This window comes from Myotis myotis, unplaced genomic scaffold, assembly GCF_014108235.1.
Source record: "Myotis myotis isolate mMyoMyo1 unplaced genomic scaffold, mMyoMyo1.p scaffold_m19_p_7, whole genome shotgun sequence".
NCBI lineage: Eukaryota > Metazoa > Chordata > Mammalia > Chiroptera > Vespertilionidae > Myotis > Myotis myotis.
Window position 1 is genome coordinate 5,218,628 of NW_023416379.1, and position 20,836 is coordinate 5,239,463.

The window sequence follows — 20,836 nt, forward strand, 5'->3', positions numbered from 1 at the left end:
AAGCTGGGGACCAGCCCCTTTTCTCTGGGAAGCTCTGCTCTGCATCAGATGAAAAGGACCAGCCCACAGAACACTGATCGCCCTGCTTGACCCTGGAGATACGTTGCTGGCCACTTTTTTTCCTTACAAGGGCAGGGCAGGGCAAGTTGATTGCATGACTATATTTGAGATATGCTCCCCCAGGCTCACAAAATTAAAGGGGGGCCCTTCCACCAGCTGTGGGTGCCCAGTGTCTAAACCTGACATTCAATTGAGAAATTCTGCAGAAATTGTACCCAAGGTGCTAAGCACAGGCAACCCATAGACTGAGCCCTCACGGCCTTTAATAGAAAACCCAAAACAACGGTCACATGAGATGTGTGACTGGTTATGAAACGGTCAGATATTCTTAGGCCAGATTTAAACATTGCATGAAATACATGTTAGGGCGCACAGCAAAGGAAGATTGTATGTGCACATGCATGTTTAGGATTCATGAACAGGGATCACTGAGGTTACAAGGCCTTTATATAATTACTAGAGGCCCGATGTACAAAATTCATGCAAGGGCCTTGACCCTGCCCCCCCCCCCCCCCCGCCCGCCACTGCGGGGGGTCTCTGCCACCTCTGCCTCAGCCCCTGCCTGCTGCGGCTTTGTCCGGAAGGACATCTGGCCTAATGAGCATATTACACCTTTATTATTATAGATCTTATTTAATCCTCACCAACCCTAAGGCAGGCATCACCCCCATATTTCAGGAGAGGAAGCTGAGGTTCAGAGACATTCAGAAACTTGCTGAAGGCTACGGGGACACCGGCGGAGGGTTCCAGAACTCAGCGAGGCTGTCTGTTTCAGTTTAAGGCATAAGAATACACTGTGGACAGTACGCAGGGAGCGCGGTTAGAAGTCAGGCATGACCTGCGGCCAGTGCAGCTACTTCAAAGCTCGCAGTAGGTTTATAGGGTTTCAGAACAAAAGGGTTCCCCGGTTACTAAGTCAGGAAGTGCTTGAAACACAGGCTCCTTTTGCGCAGGATTCCTCAGTCTTCAGTGCTACAAAATGGGTTATTGATGGCCAAGAGAACACGGAAGGCATTTTCTTTGTGAGATCTCTTATGCTTAGAATTTACTTTGGAAAAAGCTGGGGTAAAAACTTCAACTCCCTAAAACCAAATTCAGGACGAAGAAAAAGGGAGTCTCGTAATTTTGGACACAGTTGACGGCCTTTCCCCAACTTCCCCTCGGGGTTTCCTATATTTACATCCCAAAGTTAACTTGCTAGATTGACTGGCTGGCATTTGAAAGGACGTGGCCACCACCAGACACAGGACTGGAAATCGGGGGACAGAGCATGAGGCCCCGTGACTGGAGATGGGCCTGGGCACGTCATGTTATTGAATATTGAATCAGGTCTCCGCGCAGTTTCAGTCAATTCCTGAATTTCCAAGGGCTTATCATGTAAGCTGGGGTCACAGGGTCCTGTCTGTCTGCCCCTCCAGGTAGAACACACAGCCCCTCACTTGAAGGTGAGCAGGAAGGGACCCGAAGCCCAGAGTCCACCTGTCAGGGTGGACGGGACCTCGAAGACCGTCCGTCCACACGGCTGAGCTCATGGTCAGGCCACAGCCTGGGGTCTCCCTAGGTGCCCTTGATGTCTCAGCCAACACCTCTTCTCCCCACACCCAGGTTCACCTTCTTTCTTAGTCAACGAATTAATTATACTAGGTGTTCTCAGCGCACCAACACTCTATCCAGAAGATCATTTATTTCTGTAATTGACAGGAAAGACTAGAACGTAATTAAAACGGGGTCTTTGTTCATTAACGATGCCTCAGTGCTTAGAACACAACTTGGCACATAGAATGTGCTCAATACATCTCTGCTGCATTAACGCTGGCACATGCCAGTGGGCTGCAGACCACACGGGTCTGTTGGCGATTTTACACGTTCGTCTGTGACGTTCCTGGGGGTGGGGAGGGGGGCAGGGACCGCCAGGCAGCTGGGCCTCAGCTCCCCACACAGCTTAGAAACGTCAGCGAGAAGAAATGAGCTGTCCGGCTCACTTATAATCCTTCCTCTGCTTCCTTTAAGGCAGCGGTTCTCAACCTTCTGGCCCTTTAAATACAGTTCCTCATGTTGTGACCCAACCATAAAATTATTTTTGTTGCTACTTCATAACTGTAATGTTGCTACTGTTATGAATCGTCATGTAAGTATCTGATATACAGGATGGTCTTAGGCGACCCCTGTGAAAGGGTCGTTCGACCGCCAAAGGGGTCGCGACCCACAGGTTGAGAACCATTGCTTTAAGATGAACATACGGGAACTGGTACCTGGGTTTGATAGGATATGGAAGATTTCCAACTGGTTTTAAATGGATGGATTTCAGGGCAAAGGCCACCTTCTTTTCATAAAAGAAGCAGAAAAAAAAAGCAGTTAGTAGCTTACATTGTATCTTCAAGCTGCTCATCCCCCCCTTTAAAAAAGTCATTCTGTTCTAACTTCTAAAAAACAGCTTACCTAGTTTTTGAAGAGGCCACATTCACCAACAAAAACTGACTCTGTGTCATTCTCAACTTCAAACAAAACATTTGAGTTGGTTTTTGAGAACATGCCACCCAATAATAGCTTTTATGTGACATTAAAAAAAACTCACTCCAATACCAACAGACTCAACTTTATGGCACCATTCCAAAATACTAAACTTTCTTTGCACCTTTATTTTTATCTTTTTTTTTTTTTTTTTTGTACACATTTAAAGTATGGGCATCCTGTGAATTTCTGAAAAGCCTCATAGGAAAAGAACAACAACTAATTTTTAGGACAAAGAGTAACTCAGTTTGTAGGCAAGATGACCTCAGGCGGGCTGAGTCCTCCACGGGCTGGTCGTCTTGAACCTGGGGCGAGAATGTAGGAAGGATGCTAGTCTTCCTGGATTACTCTAGAGGCCACGGTCATGTCAGTGCGCAGACACGTGTCGCTCCATGGTCGGACTCGAGGTACTGAGTACAACTCAACCATGACAACAACAGTCTTCTGTAATGATTTTACTCTTTTGATGGACAAATGATTGGGATACTAGACTTCGAGGTTTGTATACACCTTTTATTCATACTCTATAAGAGAGAAGTTCTAATAGTATTGAATCCCCTCTTACAAATCTCTGTATTTGAAGCTTGGAGCTCTAAAATCTGTTCTTAGCAAGCAGATGTATTTCAAGTAGATTATAAATGGGTTTTTAATTCACCACACATTTGGCTGATTGCTATGTAAGAAGACTAAGTGATGTGGGCGCTGATGGATGAGGCTGCTTGCAGGAAAATTTTTCTTGTGACACTCGAGAGTCACGGCTCGCTCGGATTGGAACTGTGAGCTCTTGCCTAACTCTTCCCAGGGTGACCATGGTAACGGGTGCCCGGACCACAGGCCTGGCGGAGGACTCGGAGTTTGGTATGCGGTGCCGGGAGGGTGTGTGAAGAGGTAGACTTAAGAGGGTGCCCACTGACAGCTTCATCCTGCAGCAGTTTCAGAGGGTGATTGCGACACAGTAACAGTCAATGACCCAGGAAGGAAACGTTTAAATTAGAAACGACTGGTATTAAAAAGCTACTGTGCACCAGGTAGGAAGGAATATGAGAATATTAATATGCCCTGAAATAGAAATAATCACTTTGCACTATGTACACCACATACAATAGAACATATTCTTTTTAACATTGCACAATATAAATATTATACACGGTGGAGTAAACTAAATGCAAAATAACTCCGAGGCACACAGAAAAAAACACGGACTAGATTGAACTCTGGTTAAAATTAAGACGGGTTAGTCAAAGGCAGTTTCACTCAGGCCGGAGAGCTCTCGAGGCCTCGCCTCACGGGCCAGCAGCCACCTCCCATGGACACTGAAAAGTCTCAGACCTCCATGGCGTTAGAGTTGATTGCTTCAAACAAAGGCTAATCAGCTAAATAATTTGAGAAAGTCAAACTGTTGCTCCCCACTCTAGTCGGTAACCCCTAAGGGTCCCTTCCGACCTCACGGTTTGGTGACGAGTGACTTGGTTAGTACACGGCTGTATTCCCCTATATCTTATAAATGACTGGGTTACTAGGATACCACTTCAAGGAAACTAGAACAGTATTCAAGAACACCCATCACAGTGCTTAACAAGATTTAATGTACATTTATTCTTAACATGTGGAACATATAAAGATTTTATACTGAATAAATGATATTCATTAAGCCAGAGGAAAAGGAGGAATTTACATCAAGATTTTTTTCTTTTTTTTTTAAACTACATTATCTTGAAATACAAATGTGGATTCTCGTCACTGAAAAATCTTTGAAGTTGTATTTCTTCCTTTTAGTTGTATTTTTCTCTTTTGTGTCTGTACTGGTGACCATTTTCTAAATCAATCCGTACGCAACCATTTCCACACCTTGATTCATGAAGCAAATGGTGATCAGCTGCGCTCCCGAAATAGAGCATGACTTTATACATACAGAAACTTGTACATTACCCTCTTTTTTTTTGTTTTTGTTTTTGTATTTTTTCTCTTTTTTTTGGAGATATGGCCCTAATGAAAAAATATATAAAATAAAAATAAAAATTATTTAAAATCTACCATCACTTTGTAGTTACCACATCATGAAAAAGAAACTAAAAACTTTGTACTAAAAAAAAAAAAAAAAAAAAAAGAAAAAAAAGAAAAAAAATGAGGGTATGTTTAATGTACAACTTCTATATACATCACAGCCCATAGGCAGTAAAAAAAATATTTAAAAAATGATTAAAGGAATTGTGAAGAACTGTCATGTGGAAGGTCAAAGACAGACAGCAGACATGACGTAGTGGTGAGGAAGCAATTTCCGTTGATCGTTGTCAGGTACGTATTTTCAACTTTAACTTAAAAAAACCCATTCGTATTGCTCCTAGCCTACGGTAACCATTTTCCTGTGGAGAAACCAGCATCGTTCGCTAGTCTGACTACTGACTGACACACCTCCTTGAGCCCCGAGACCTACCCTTCTAGCAGTTTCTATTGCACAGAGCTTTGGGCGATGGGACAGCTTTATTTCATTATCTGAAGGGTAACACGCCTGGGATAGGGATGGGTTTTCACCTTTTTGCCTCAGTGTGGTGAAATTTTCCCATCTTAGCATCTTTTGCCACAACTGTTTTCTTTAAAGTCAATTTGCTTCCCAAAAAATGCAATACAACATGGAAAAGAAAGAACATCAAAAAGAAAATCTGTGAAAAACAAAAAGTGACCTCTGAATACACTGGACAGCAACTTTGGTTAAAAAAAAAATTAAAAAAACCCAACAGATGTACTTATACACACAGACAGCAAATATTAATTTCATAACTGTTCGAATTAATTCTCTTTAATTCCCAATCGGTAAATATGAACGGGGCAGAGGAGCACACGTTTTCTTTTCCTTCTTCCTACGCTGGAGAAACAGAACAGAAAACAGCCGGGGGTACGGGAGCCTCAGTCGTCACTCACACGCGCGGCCTCCTCACCGGGGTCATAACTGCCCGATCTGAAACAGAACGTCACAGATGACGGACGCCACCAGCGAGTTCAGCACGGCCGAGATGGAGATGTCCAGCAGCCGGCCCTCGTGCAGCAGGAACTCGGAGCGGTTCTCGTCCACGCGCGCCATGGCCAGCAGCGCCTTGGCCGCGCGGCACATCATGTCCACGCTGGGCGGCTCCAGCGGCGGGGGCTGCATGTGCATGAGGCTGTGCTGGCTCTGCTGGTACTGGGCCATCGTCACCCCATCCTCCAGGAAGCTTATCAAGTTCCCGATGCTTCCCTTCTGCACAGCTATCGCCCTCGCGGCCAGCGTGTCCCCTTGGGCCAGGTTCGATAAGAGCGCCATGGACATTTCTCGACAGACCGGGTTTTTGCGGTCGCCCACGTACCTAACTAACGTCGCATAGAATTTCTCCTGCCGGCTAAACGGAGGCGTGGCCAGGATCAGGTCCACGTTATTGTCCTGGATGCTGAGTTTGCAGAGGGTCTCCAGCACGAGTCTCTGCGGCGACAGCACGGAGTTGGGTCCCACCGTGGGGAAGGGGTCTTGCGCCTCCGCGGAGGGGCACACCATCCAGTGCAGCAAGCCGTCCAGGATCGGCAAGCAGATGCTCTCCGTGTACGCAGACAAGTCCAGCTGCCCGGAAATGTTGGCCAACGTGACCAGCGTGTTATCCCGTAAGACCTCGAGGCAGTCCCACCACCACTCGTCTTTGCTGCAGGCCACCCCCTTGTCCTCGTCCTCCTCCTTCTCGTAGGTCTGCGGCGCCCGCTTCCGCTCCGGGTGCTCGTGGTGCAGGAGGATGAGCTTCCCCAGGATCAGCACCAGGCCCGGGTGTTTGGACATCTCGGCGTCGTTGCCAGGCACGAAGGACAGGCTGCGGACGATGTTGGACACGCAGATGCAGCGCTTGGCCAGGGAGTCCTGCCAGTGCGCCACGGTGCAGAGCGGCGTCTCGTCGCGGCTGCGCGGCTCGTCCTCCAGCAGCTTGATGTTGCGGTGGCTCCGGGCCTGGTGGATGCCGAAGGGGAACTTGCCGCTGTCCGGCTGGGCCCCGGGGTTGGCGTCCTCCGGCAGCGCCCCCGGCCGCGCGGACAGGACGTCGTCGATGGTCGCGATGATGCTTTTCTCCGGCTGCTCCTCCAGCTCCCCCTTTCCCTCCAGCTCCTTCTTGGGGCCCGCGGCGCTCGGAGCGGGCGGCGGCCGCCTGCGCGGAGGGATCTCCATCTTGCTCTCGAAGTGCGTCTGGATGTGCTCCGTGGTGTCCCCGCCGCCCAGCTGCCAGTGCAGGAGCCCGCTGCTGAACTCCTGCACGCGGCCCAGCCGGTCGGAGCGGTCGACCACGAACAGCTTGTTCTTTTTGACGATCTTGATGGGCAGCTTGTCGAACTTGCTGGCTTGCCTGGGCTTCTCCTTTGGCTCGGCCGCGGCGTCGGAGGGGCTCAAGGCCGCGCTGCCCTTCTCCTCGGCCTCGGCCTTTGCACCGTCTTCCTCCTCTGCCTCCTCCTCCTCGTCCTCCTCGTCCTCCATGCATTCCGCAGCGTCCTCCTCTCGCTCACACTCGTCGGCCCAGGCCTGGCCCTCATCTTTCTTCACTGCGTTGTGGTCAAGTGCTTTTTGGCTGGGGTCTCCCACTTCATATTCCATAAGAATTCCAAAAATGTCAATCAGGCATTTCCTAAAGTACTCGACTAAAAGTTCCAGAAATCCGGACAACTGCAGAGGAGAAAGAGACCAAGAACAGGCTTAGTGGCAGGGCATAGGCCAGGCCTGCGACCCCGGTAAGCCCTGACAGCTAGCAGCCGTCTGGGAGGACTCTCCCAGGGCCCACTGCGTGTGTGGCTAGGCCCAAACTACTTCCCCGTCACTACTGTCTTCCTGAAGTTCTATTATTAACTAAACCGGTATCTGCCCTGTTTCTTATGTCCTGCTTACTTTCCTGCACTACCGACATGAAAACTTACCTGTTTATTTCATTTTTCTAAGATTACTCCCCCCACCCCCCAACACAATGCATTCATTACCATAAGAGCAGGGAAGTGAGCCTCTTTCCTATTATTTTATCCGAGACTCTGCCTGCCTGGGTTTTCACTGTCGTCATCGAACTGGATGGTTATTTTTTCTCAGGTGCCACAGGTCATGCTGATTTACTCTTTGCAAGAGGTACTTTTAGCAACGTGGTAGCCCATAACAGAAAATTAAAAGCAAATCAATTGAGTCCCCGATAAGTGGATTAGAATGTTTCCTTGAAGGCAGTTTTACCTTCCAGCTATTCGAGGCTCCAGCTGAAGACAAAGCCACGAGGACCAGTTTTGTTTCTTTTAAGCACATGTCTGTACCAAGAAAAGCAACATCCTCCCCAATTAGCACCCGCTCAGCTCCCCTCCCGCAGAGTGCCACTGGCATCTTGGGGATAAAGCACCAGGAAGTAAGAAAGGGCTCTTCAGTGGAAAGTGCGGAAGGCAGCCACTGTCCTAGCGCTGCCAGCTTCCGAGCGGAGCGTGATTATCACGTGAGGGGAGTCGGGGAGCAACCAGAAAGCACCGCCTTCAGGGCACAGGCAGGGTTTCCCAGCGCAGGCGTGGGTGTCCCCCGCTCGCCTCCCCCCTCCACGGAGCCAGACCTCCTTCCCCGGCAAGGACAGGGAAGCGGTAGCAGACCTGCCGGAAAGGTGGTCCCACAGCAGCTCACCGCCCACAGGACACAGTGCATCACTCCAGCAGACGATGCAGTGTTTTAATACTTATTTTCAGTTGAAACGAACTTCATGTAATGTTTATGGCCTTATTCACACACTTCCTATCGCCTGAGAAACTGCCTTTCAGGGCTACAGGAACACTTAAATGAGAAGAGAGGGAGGCTCTGGTCCTATTTCAATGGAAGCAAGGAACTAGGTGTTTGGGCCTTTTCACCAAAAGCAGTTGTTCACACACAGCAGGGAAAATGCCCCTTCCTCATGCTTGTTTCTGAAGATTTCTTTAAAAGTCCATAGCGAGGGGACCCTTGGGCGTTTCTCCTAACCCTCAGCTCCCTCGCTCTGTGAGCTGTTATGCTGGAATCTACTCTAAACCTAGCCCTGCGCAGAGGAGGGCTGTCAGCTCTCCTCCTGGCTTTAGAGGCATCAGCAACCTGGAGGGGCGGAGACAGGAGCACACCAAGAGGGCGTGGCCAGGAGTTCATGACTATTTCAGCTGGGTGGGCACATGGGGACTCATGAAACTGTCTTCTCTACTTGTGTAGTCTGTGGGCGTGGAGGGCTGGCTGTATGCGTTGATCTACACTGTTGATATAGGGACTTGGGCATCCGCGGACTTCGATATTCATGGGGGTTCGGTGTCCTGGAATCCAGCCCCCCATGGAAACTAAGGAACAACGTAGGTATCTGGGGAGTCAAAGTTACATGCAGCTTTTTGATCGTGGGGGCACCTGTAACCCCGGCGCTATTCAAGTGTCAACAGTATACTATGCATCTTCTAAATATAAAATGTCTCTGTAATTTTCCTTTTTGAAAAACTTTTTAGTTAAGAGAAGGGTGAGGTCCCATTGGAAAGAATAACACTCCATTGCAACCCACTCAATTTCCATCACCGACTACGGACATAACTTTATGTGGCATCTGAGAGCTTGTTTGGAGGTTCTAGCAGGGTAGCGCAGCTACTCGTATACCCTTGACCGAAGACCGGTCCTCTCCTGGGGGGGGGGGGGGGGGAAGGTTGTCCTCTTTGGGAGGGATGCACATGGATCGGTGAGGGAGGAGGGGGACACCCGCCTAGCCAGCCAGATCAGCCGAATCAACCCTGGCGATCAATGGGGTGACAGATGTCGCAGCCAGATCGCCCTCACATCCTTATGTGGCATCTGAGTTAATTCACCTTGGGCTGCTAATATTCATTCTAAACAGCAAATTAGTTTTACTATCATCCATTCCATACACACACGCACACAGGCATGCACGCACGTACACGGTCATGGTGTTCTTATGAGACATAGGTATGTGTAAATTTATATAAAGACTGAAGTGAACTGTCATTCTGCACTGAATTCTCGGGCAACCACACAGTGATTGATGTTGGTGATAAAGAGGGCCAGACGCTGAGCGCCAGCATTAGTGAAGCATTAAGCACCCCTTGGTTCTCGTGCTGCTTCGGTCCTCGGCTCCACCGGTGCTGGCTCACCTGGGAGAGATTGAACGTGGCGACAGTGCTGTCATCATACAGGAGGATGTTTATAGTGTCCAAAGCCCAAGTGCTTTCAGCCAAGAGACCGGACTTCAGGGACATCATCACACGCCAGGCCTCCGGGGTAACTAAAAGTGGGGAAAGAACAGGGTGTGATGAATAGTGACGCCGTGCACGAGAGAAAAGAAAATAACCAAGAATCAGAGAAAAGGAATGGTGGTAAGGACTGGCTTTAACGAACTGTCCTGAGGGATCGACACGATCACTTCCAGATTTGAAGTGAGGTGATGGCTGTACTAAGACGCTTTGGTCTTGAAGGCCTTCTGCTTTGCTGGTTGAACAGGAGCCCACATGCTTCTCCAGGAGGCTGTGGTTCAGCACAGCCCCGCTTTCTCCCTTTACCCGCTAACAGATGCATCCGTTTCAATAACCAAGTCAAACCAAACAACGCTACTGTCCTTGTTGCCTGCTCCATTCACAAATGCCTCAGCATGGGGTCTTTGGAAGGCTGGCGAGCATGCAGAGCATAAGCCAAACTTCAGTCCCAACCGCAAAGTCCTGGCTTTCCCATGCCGACCTCTGTTCTCAGCTCTGGCCCTCAGGGCACGCTGGGGACAACCCCAGCGCTCTGATGGTACGGATTTTCCAGGAGCTGAGCCTGAGCCGGGGGATGGGACAGAGAGCTGCACTTTAGTCCTGTCCATTCCTGTCACTGAGGAAGACAGAGCCATGTGATAAAACGCGTGCAGGCTTTGCCATAGCTGGGCTAGGAACAGAGGCCATCATCTGCCAGTTTCAGGGGGGGCCATCTCAGGAACCTGGGAGGGCACATGGCGTGAGTGGACCTGCCCAGCCAGAACTCACCACAGCCACAGCCTCACGTCGGGAGGGGACTGTGGGTTTCTACCTTTATTTTAATTTCGTCTACTTTTCAATTTTTCTAAGATAGGCACATATTACTTTTATCATAGAAAAAGCAAGCTTCCTTTTTAAAATGAGGAACATAAATTTCTCTAGACTACAGACAAATACTGGTATAACATGTACTAAGAAACTTTGTATCAATTTAAATATTTATTTAAACGTGTACACACACATAAACACAAATACGTGTGCATATTTTTACATCTATTTCCATATGAAAATGGTGCTCTGAGTCTGTATCTCTATCTCTTGCTACTCTCCTGCACCCCTTTCTCTACAGGTCCTTACAGAACAATGAGTGGAAACATCTTTAACATTTTTCTAATCACTGAATATGATTTCATGTCAAGTGATTTTGAGATTTTTGAAAAGAATCTTTTAGTATAATCAAGATCTTTATCCCTTTGCTGTACTGAAAGTGCTTAAAAACTAAGGCAGAGAAACTGTGTGTACTCCCAGAATGGGGTGTCTCCTTCAGGTTCAGAAGGCCCCCAGCAGGACCGACGAGCCCATCAGTGGTAACTGAAGCAGCCCCCTGGCCGGGTGGACCAGTGCCCTCCCGTTACACGGACCGCAGGCCGCAATCCCTATCTGTCCACATATCACGTTCAGGCTTCCCCTCTCCCAGGGAAACCCACTGCCCACCTCTGCCTTCGAGCCCCACAGCTGTTCTAAGCACGTGGTGCAGAAAGAAAGTGCTTGCTTTAGGTCAGATCTTTCGGCCAGAAGCTAGTCCACAGCCACTGGGGACCCCCTGGCTCCCCGGAGGCCCCCCCCCCCCAGCCCCTTCTCCCACCACCACTCCCAGGGAAAACACCGTGACCAGGCTTTCCCCTGGTGCTGCTGCTCACTTCAGATTAGTGAGTTATTACCACGACTGCTCCTCTCAGAAACATGGCAGTCTGCCGAAACCGGTTTGGCTCAGTGGACAGAGCGTCGGCCTGCGGACTGAAGGGTCCCGGGTTTGATTCCGGTCAAGGGCATGTACCTGGGTTGCGGGCACATCCCCAGTGGGGGATGTGCAGGAGGCAGCTGATCGATGTTTCTCTCTCATCGATATTTCTAACTCTCTATCTCTCTCCCTTCCTCTCTGTAAAAAATCAATAAAATATATTTAAAAAAAAAAAAAAGAAACAACATGGCAGTCTGTACTCATGGGCGGTTCACTCCTTTGAGATCAACAGCAAGAATGTCTGAACTAAAATGTAAATTCTGGCCACACGGGGCTTCCTTGGGGAGCAGAGCTGGGTGCTTACCGATGTCCTTCGAGGTAATCTTCCGCCTCTGTTTCAAGACCGGCTGGGACGCCTCCACGGAGCCAGGAGGGAAGGTGATCTCCCTTCTGATCGGGGGCGGCTGGGGGGGCGGCCCCGCGACCTGGGGCGCGGGGACGGTGGGCATGACCTTCTGCATCTTCATGGAGGGCAGGAAGGGGGACTTGCTGGGGGACATGCGGCTCTCCAGGGCGCGCGGGAAGGAGGCGGGGCTGGGCGCTCGGGAGATGTGGTTTGGCAGTGACGGCGGCGTCTGGTAGGACGACTGAGGCGGGCGCGTGATGGGCTGCATGGAGGCCGACGAGGACATGTAAGGCTGACGCTGGCTGACGTGAGAAGGCCACTGGCTCTCGTGATTTATCCTCTGATCAGGGACCATCATGTCATCCGTGCGGCTCATGCCTGGGTAGGGGGGGGCCTGGGCGGGGCCGCCGGGGCCCTGCCTGCCCTGGTAGGGGTAAGGCATATCATTCCGAGCCGCCCACAGGCTCTGCTGCGGCCCTTCCCCGGAGGCCGGCTGCAGGGGGCCGCCCATCATTTGCGGGGGGAGGCCGTGTGGGGGCATCTGCCCCGGGCCCTGCACCCTCTCTCTGCCGTAGGGGTAGGCGTACTGGCCCTGCAGGGGCCGGCGCTCGGGCCCGGAGTAGGAGCCGCCGTACTGGTTGTACATCTCGGGCTGCTGGCTGCCGAACTGCACGTTGTACATGTCCCCCTCGTGGCGCTTGGCGGGAGGCCCGTACATGCCGTCCATGTGGCGCTTGTAGTTCTGAAATTCACACAAAGGCAGATCGCACTCACTGCTTTTCCGGGGATGACCACACACTGGCCTTATGCAAAAGTATCACCTGGCGGTGTTCACTCCGAAGGGGACATGGGAAGCGGGCGTAACTAAGGACTAACGCTTTACGCCTCATTTCAGTGTTGCATCCCCACCCCCATGCCAGCACCCACGGACCTCCTGTTTATTTCATTGCTTGGTGTTGTCTGTGGGATGAGGGGCCTGGAGTGACGCTGAGGGGACCCAGCAGGTAGAAGGATATTCCGAGGGCCACCCTGAGAGCATTCTGGGTTCAACAATTCCTTAGGCCTAACTCCAGAACAGCCTCCCCAAAGGATCTGGCTCCTCAGACTGGGCCTGTGCTACCCTGACACCCACACTCCATGGTCCGCACCCCAACTTCCAGCTTGTCCAGGTCAGACTGCCTAGCCTGAGGACAGGCTGGGCACAGCCGGTTCCTCAGCTCCTGGTCGGGGGGTGTCTCCCGGTGGAGTGAGTGAGATGCTGACATGGGAACTGAACTTTCACCTCATTTGAAAACCGTTAGGATCCAGTTGGTTTAATAACACAGCCCACTGTAGGTGCACGCGCCGGTAAAATTAAATACATGTTTGACCCCCTCTACTTGACACGCGGTCTTAGGCCTTGGAGTGTGTGGAAGTTGCCTTCCTGTGTGAAAGCCTAGCCCGACGGCCGTCCTCTGCACCCGCAGTGTCGGCGAGCTGGTCCCGCACAGCCAGCCTCTGGACTGCAGGGCTGCTTGGACCAGCACAACCTTCCAACCGTCAAATGCAGTCAGTTAATAGCTGCTCTTTAAAAGCCAACCACTTTCACTTAGAAGGTAATTTTTAGTTGTTTTTTCCTACGTCCTCTTTAAAATATATCCACATATTTCTGGTCTAAAATGGCGTTGGATTGGACAGTACACACAGACATTTAAAACATACTTAAGCTGGGCTTGTTACTGTTTACACGGGCGCATGTCCTTAACTTCTTATAACACATTATACTTGTTTGGGATACCCTACACCAAGAGCTGTTTTTAATTTGCTGGCTTCTAAATCTGAGACGATGTTCTCGCACAAACAAATAACATGGTGATTGCTCAACCAATGCTAATCATTTTGGTTATACTATACTTGCTGGAACTCTCCGCAGTGCCAGGAGTTTGCGTCTGAACCAGAAGGCACCAGGGCACGCCCACTCACCACTCACCGGCTGCTGCGGGTACAGGCCCGGCTGGTGTCCTCCATACGGCGGCTGTCCTGAGGGTGGGCCTTGGCCCGGGTACTGCTGCCCGTAGGGTTCATGCCTGGAATGATGCATTCAAAGAAAACTTCCTTTACAAAGGACCTCAGGCCACGGGAGAAAGGAACAGTCTATTTCCTGAAACTCTATACTCAACAGCTTTTCTTCCCCTCACTTGCACACCTTCCAGCAGAGGCAGTCCGAGCAGCTGCAGACGAACTCTTAGCAAAAGGATGGGAACACCCATTCTGGGACCGCTGCCAATCTCCTGGGCAGTAGGTGTGAGGAGTCCCGGCTGGCGGGGCAGCACCCTCTGCCTTTGAGTCGAGGCCCCGCCCACCCACTGATGCCCTGGGAGTGCCATACAGGGTTGTGCTGTGGGTATTCACGAAAGGAAGAAACAGCACAGAGTCGAAGACTCCAAGCAGAGGACCTGGACATGGACATACAATAATGGAAACTAGTTCTACTTCTCCCTTTCTCATTATGAATAAGAAATGTTCATTTTTAAAGGTATACATCAAAATTAATGCAAATGATACTGAGTTAGCTAATAACTGTATGGATGTTAGTGCTCAAAATTTCAAAGTCCTACAATCATAAAAGGCTATAGAAAAGAATAACAGGAATTATTTAAATGTATTACTATTAAATCTTAAAATGGGAATGAGCAATACATTTATTTTTTCAGCTAATATACTGAGAAATTATAAATACCATAAAATAGAATGTTTAAAAAACCCCCAATAAATACGAAATTTAAAAAAATTAACTGGTTTAGTTAGTATATTGATCTTGTAAGAAATAGAATAATTAAACTGAATATATTCCTGAACTGGTCAGTGAATAAGACAGAAAATGAATGAACTTTCAGACTATCACATGTAAAACAGACACGGGAATTTTTGCTAAAAACATTGATATCTAGAAGGAAGCTTATAGTTAGGAGAAAAAAATATAATTGACATAGATAAAATTTACGCTGAGCAAGTAACTTTATAGAAAACTCAGCAACGAAGTAAGCCCCTCTTTCTAATGCGGTAGAACCAAAATGACTTCTACACCTAGGCTACACAACTTTCTTCCTATATTTGCTTTGGTTCCTTTAAGAATATATGCCCCATGCCCTGACCAGTGTTACTCAATGGTTAGAGCCTTGGCCTGTGCACCAAGGGGTTCTGGGTTCGATTCCTGGCCCCAATTGGGGCATATGCAGGAAGCAAATAATTAATATAATCAATGTTTCTCTCTCCTCTCTTTCTTCCTCTTTCCTTCCCTCCCTTCCACTTTCTCTAAAAATCAATGGAAAAAATATCCTCTGGTGAGGATTAACAACAACAAAAGGAATATATGTCCCAGGACAACTGTTTCCCTTCTGATCATCAGCCAACACACACACACACCCCGAGCTGTGCCTGGACCCGCAGGAACACGGACACTGTGTGACCATCGCTGCCAGGGCTCAGGAGTGTGTGCTGGGAGCACCGTTTCCGGTGAACGGCTTTATCTTTGCCTGAGAGACACTCACCTCCGGTCGTAGGTGGCTCCGTAGGGGAACTGCTGCCGCTGCCCCATGCCCAGGCCGGACATGGCCCCAGAGGGACTCTGGTTGTACATGTCCTGCATGCTGCTCGTGGGCATCGGGCCCTGTGACATGAAGGGCTCGCTGCCTCCAGGCACTGGGACGTGGTGAAGAACAGACGACAGTCAGCATTCCCAAAGCCCAAGGCCCTGTCTAGCCATTTGTTATTGTTAATTCGGCAGATATATCTTATCCTTATATGACCAATAATATGAATGAAAGAGCGTAAGGTCTACAGTCAAGGTGGGCCCTGTGGGCAGAACCCTAAGATGGACCCCAGATCCCCACCCCATGTACACGCCCCGCACGGCCCTCCGAGTGTGGGCAGGACCCCTGAATACAGGGGGTAACCGGAGGAGAGACTGTCAGGTGGGCCCTTTAAATCGCCTCTAAAGGCCGGAGACAGATGAGTCAGAGGTGCTCCCCTGCTGGTCCTGAAGAAACACCCGCCTTGCAGGGGAGAGGGTCATGGATAAGAACGGGCGGCAGCCTCTGGGAGCTGCCCAGACCCTCAGACGACGGCCAACAGGACCCCTCATTTCTCAGCTGCAAGGGACCGAGTGCTGCCAGACACCTGCACGAGCCAGAGGAGCCGAGCCGCAGAGGAGACCTCGCCTGCCTAACACCGATGCCTGCGTGAGCGAGCGAGGCTGAGCACGCAGGAACCGACATCAGTTTATGCTGCTTTAAGCTGTCAAGTGTGTGGTAACATTGAAAATGGGCAAGTTGGCACACTTCTGAGTTGACTTCCTTGTCTATAAAATGGGTCTGGAGAGAGAGAGATGAGATACTTGCAGAGCTAGTGCCCGTCCCTGATGGGGAAAGTGAAAACCTCGACACAGACACCCACCCACCAACCCACTCCAAAAGCAGGATAAAGGAAGTCACTAGGGAGTTAATAGCTCCAGAATGGATGAGATGCACTATTTCTATTGGGGGTAGAGCGACAATTAGGTCAAATGTACAAATGAGCATCACTCAGCGCCTGAAGGAAATTGGGTCAAGTCCAGAAACCAGCCTGTCGGCAAATTACACATTTTAATGCAAATCGTAATTGATACGCAGTACTACCACCTTCTTCATGCTATGAGGGTTACTTCTGTCTTACATGAGGCGAAAAGCTGACTAAAGTGTTGTGAGCTGATAGAGTTGTTAGGCTGGCACAGAGGTGCAGACAAGGAAGCCAAAAACTGGTGGCCGGTATTCTTTGCAATGGCTTTCACATTCTTTATCTTATTTGATCTCCATCAACCCTCAGTTGAACCAGTTTTGATGTTATTTTCCATTTTATAGATTTAAAAACAGAGACGGACAGAAATTAAGGGGGATTACTAAAGTTAAGTAACTTAATTTCCCTATATAGAAAGAGTTCTTAAAAACCAATAAGAAAAAAATCAAATGACAAAATGGGAAAACACATAAATGGATATTCACAGAACAAGAAAAATAAATGGCTGATAAATATATATAAAAAGATGTGTGGCCTTGCCAATAATTAAAGAAATCCAAGTTAAAACAGTAACGAGGCCTTTCCCGCCTCTCAATCTGACCGGCAAATACTAAAACGACTGATAATCATCATCTTTGGCATGAGAGTGAGCACCACGCACGCCCCCATCTCCATGTTGAGCATTAAACGGGCACAGCTGTAGCCAGCACTTGCCCACTAGGCTGGACTTTGGGCCTCCCCACAGAAGCAACAAGGACAAAGAGCTGGGTTTATGTCGGCAGTGAAATAAAAAAATCAGAGTGCCACCAAGTCTGCTGACAGAATATGGAGGAATGCAAAACGTTACTGTGGCAAGGGTAGGGCTGCGAGAAAGCCTGTCTCCCGGGGCTTTTCTGTTTATCTGCTTCAATTTGGTACTAAATCCACCAGCGGAGCACGTGAGCTGAAGCACGCTTCCTCCCGAGCAGCGGTATCGCTTCCACAATCGATGAAAACAGGTTTTCTGGCTGCCCCGGGCCTGGCGGGGCAGTCTGCTGCCTCCCCACCCTCCACAATAAAGGAAATGTGGGCACAAGGAAACAAAAGAAGTGCGATCTCGCGGTCTAACAGCATGTCGGTAGGAAGTTCATAATAACTTTTGAAGCCAGATTCCAAATACTACTAATTATTTTTCCATGTTATTATGGTCACATTTTCAGTCTAAAATGTGAAACCACCACCAACAGCACTAACAAAATGTTCTTTCTAACATCGCACACCACTAAGAAAAATAGCTACCTCCAACGTTCACAAAGCCTTTGAATATCTGAGTTTATGGATTTATTTCAAGTTCTGCAAACTCTTTACTTGGATTAGGCAGCTCTGAGGCTTGACAGGAAAAAGTATAGATTGTCTTGCTGTATGTAACAGATAAATCTGAAAGCTACACCGAGGAAAATACAGTTTGTGGTTTAAGGTGCTTTTCCATGAGGAGCTGGTGCTGGTCTGCACCATCCTCCTAGCACCCAGCCCCGTGCCCAGCCCAGGCCCCGTGCCCACCACCGCGCCCACGCTTGGTGGCATTCAGAGCACGCTTGCTTCCTGTGCCAGTCCTTCTTCTGTGGCCTGTATGTGCATTACTCCCATCGTACTCATGGCACCCTGTATGCAGGTCCTAGTAATACCAATTTCTAGGTGAGGAAACGAAGCACAGAGATGCCAAGTACTTTCTCCAAGGCCAGAAACGCAGTAACCAGGAGCTGGGGCTGAACGCTGTCGAATGCACAAGGGAATGGTGGTGGGACGGCAGAGAGGAGGCTCCGCGACCACGCCATGCAGAGGCGCCTCTGCACCTACCTTTTCTCATTCCGCCAAAGGGGTCCTTGTTGGGCTCATAGGGCACCCTGCCCATCACGTCAGGCATGCTCATGCCCTGCTGGTACGGGGTGCTCGGAGTCATGGAGTTCCGTTTTGGGAACGACGAGTCGCCCGCGTCTGAGAATGGGTCGTGCACACTGACTGTACTGCTTCTGAGCGGACGGGAGGAATGAAAGCTTCATGTCAGAGCAGGAAGCGTGACCTCCAAACACGTATTCAGAAAACAAGCTACTCTTGAAATCAGTAAATGTGAAAACCATCCAAATAAATTACCACTAAAACTAGTAGCAGTCAACATGTAACAACGCACTAGGGAACACCATCTGTGTCCTCTGTGAGGTTTGCTGCAGAAAATGAAGATAGCAAGTCTGATTCCGCATGCTCACAGTTCTTTAACATACCTTCCACCTTGCATTGGGGTCATCTGTCCATGAGGGGTGGAGGCCGGAGTAGGTGGCTTCAGGTCACCTGGAACTTCTGCCATCGAATTACTGCCAGTTGACTGGGGGGTCTGTGGACCTTGCAAGGATCCTGAATTAGCTGACAGTGGTAGGTGCCAAGAGAAAATGGGGAAAAAACAAGGTTATCAAAGTAAGATCATCCTTGCTAGTTATTAAAAAAAAAAAGACAACAATACCCATTGCTGGTCAGGCCTGAGTAAAATTAGTCACTCTTCTATTTTTATAGAGGTATAATGGACATATTTTAATATTTTTAGGAGTATAATGTAATAATTTTGACATTTGTAACTACTGCAAAATGATCACCATAGTAAATTTAGTTAATATCCTTGACCATACACCATTACATTTTTTTCCCCTTACACATTATTTGTAGTGAAAAGTTTAACTCTGGAAACATACTTTACTTGTGAGCCATAAAACAGTTATACTTTTGACCAGGTAATGACTTTCCTGGGTAATAATACCAAGAAAATAATCTAATGTAAAGGAAGTTTTAAGCAGAAAAATGTTTATTTCAGTGTTGTTTATAATGTAGATAATTTAAATGTCTGAGAATAAGGAATAATGGGATGAAATTTTTGGTATATCAATTTGATGGACTATTGCGCTGTTTTAAAAAAATTAGAAAAATTAGTTCTGGTCTTACTTTTTAACTTAAAGTTTAAGTTGAAAAGCAATGACACAAAATAACAACGGGCCTTTTTTGTATTTCGATGCCTTCTAAATGTCTACAAGTACCTATGCTCTGTCATTAGCAGTGATTTTTGGAGCTATGAAATCAGATTTGTGACTACACAACACAATACTGGGTTGCAATTCCTTAATGTCATTATCGGAGTTTATAAGGCTTGGCTTTAACTATAATTACATTATAGGAATAGCTTAGAACTGAGTAGATCTTTTAAAAATTTAAGCAAGGAGTCTTGAAAATATTAACCTCACCTTATAGGAAAAACAATATTTTAAGAGCTCCTGCTTTATCATTGATCACAGTCCTTAGAATGTTAGGTGTTCAACAGATACTGGTTTCATTTACTAATCACTTATTGAATAAACAATGGGCTTACTCTATTGCAGGCTCTTTTCCATCCCTGAGCTCCACCCGTGCACCAAACTGACAAGAAAAGACAAGCATCTCTGCCCTTGTGCAGTCTACAACGAACACTTTCAGAACTATAACACACGGCGGATTCCTGGCTGCTGGTCCATGCTACATCTACAGGTCCTTTCCTGTGCAGCGCCCAGGGCTCATGAGCGACCACCATCCTCGTTGTACTTTAGAGGAAACAGAGTTAAACTGGTCACTAGCGAGTGTGCTATAAAGGCGACGGGTCTCTCACTCCTACGCAGCCAGCCCCAGCCATGTGAGCACAGCCATGCCCAGGTGTGAGCACAGCCATGCCCAGGTGTGAGTACAGCCATGCTTAGGTGTGAGCACGGCCTTCCCTAGGTGTGAGCAGGGCCATGCCCAGGTGTGAACAGGGCCATTCCCAGCTGTAAGCATGGCCATCCCCAGCAAGATCAGGTCTGTCCAGGTCCCACCTGGTCGGGGGTGAGTACTGGTGACAGCCAACAGGCTGTGTTCTGTGCAATGTCTTCCCTGGGTGCCCAGGACTAGTGTGACTCTGGGAAGTTCTCAGAGACGCAGGAAGACTTCCTTGTAATGTATCTTTTTAGATGTGGACATCTTAAAAATACAAACTTACTAACTCATGCTTATAAACCAGATTTTGGTGAAACCCTAGAAATGCATATTTAAAAATGTGATGAGAGAAAAAGCAGTCTTATAAACACATAGGGTAACTCTACAGACAGGAGCTGGCAGGAGCAATGCCTGGTGTTCTCCATGGAGGGCCGGGCTGCTCGCAGCCTGCACGCTTCCTTGGAAACATGGCTCACAGGCTGTGATTTCAGAATGACCCTTATTTACAAGTATTCACATTTACAGCTCATAAAAAAGGGAAAATTCTTCTCTCTTGCCAGAGTTTCTTCCTTTGCTTTCAGGAAAAAAAAATGAATGCAACCTCTTGAAGCTCCATTAATAGAGGCTGGCTCGCT

General features: G+C 48.6%; 1 protein-coding gene across 3 annotated transcripts in view; it reads right to left on the reverse strand.

The window, feature by feature from the left end:
- Nucleotides 1-3,069: 3,069 nt before the first annotated feature.
- Nucleotides 3,070-20,836, reverse strand: part of ARID1B (AT-rich interaction domain 1B) — a 333,070-nt gene continuing 315,303 nt past the window's right edge. For all 3 annotated transcript variants that reach the window (XM_036317506.1, XM_036317509.1, XM_036317508.1), the window contains 7 exons: nucleotides 18,716-18,854; nucleotides 18,294-18,466; nucleotides 15,455-15,605; nucleotides 13,894-13,990; nucleotides 11,883-12,666; nucleotides 9,700-9,830; nucleotides 3,070-7,240 (listed from right to left, as the gene is read on the reverse strand). In XM_036317506.1, the coding sequence (XP_036173399.1) occupies nucleotides 5,513-7,240; nucleotides 9,700-9,830; nucleotides 11,883-12,666; nucleotides 13,894-13,990; nucleotides 15,455-15,605; nucleotides 18,294-18,466; nucleotides 18,716-18,854 (3,203 nt within the window). In that variant the 3' untranslated portion in view covers nucleotides 3,070-5,512. The remainder of the gene's footprint in view (nucleotides 7,241-9,699; nucleotides 9,831-11,882; nucleotides 12,667-13,893; nucleotides 13,991-15,454; nucleotides 15,606-18,293; nucleotides 18,467-18,715; nucleotides 18,855-20,836) is intronic.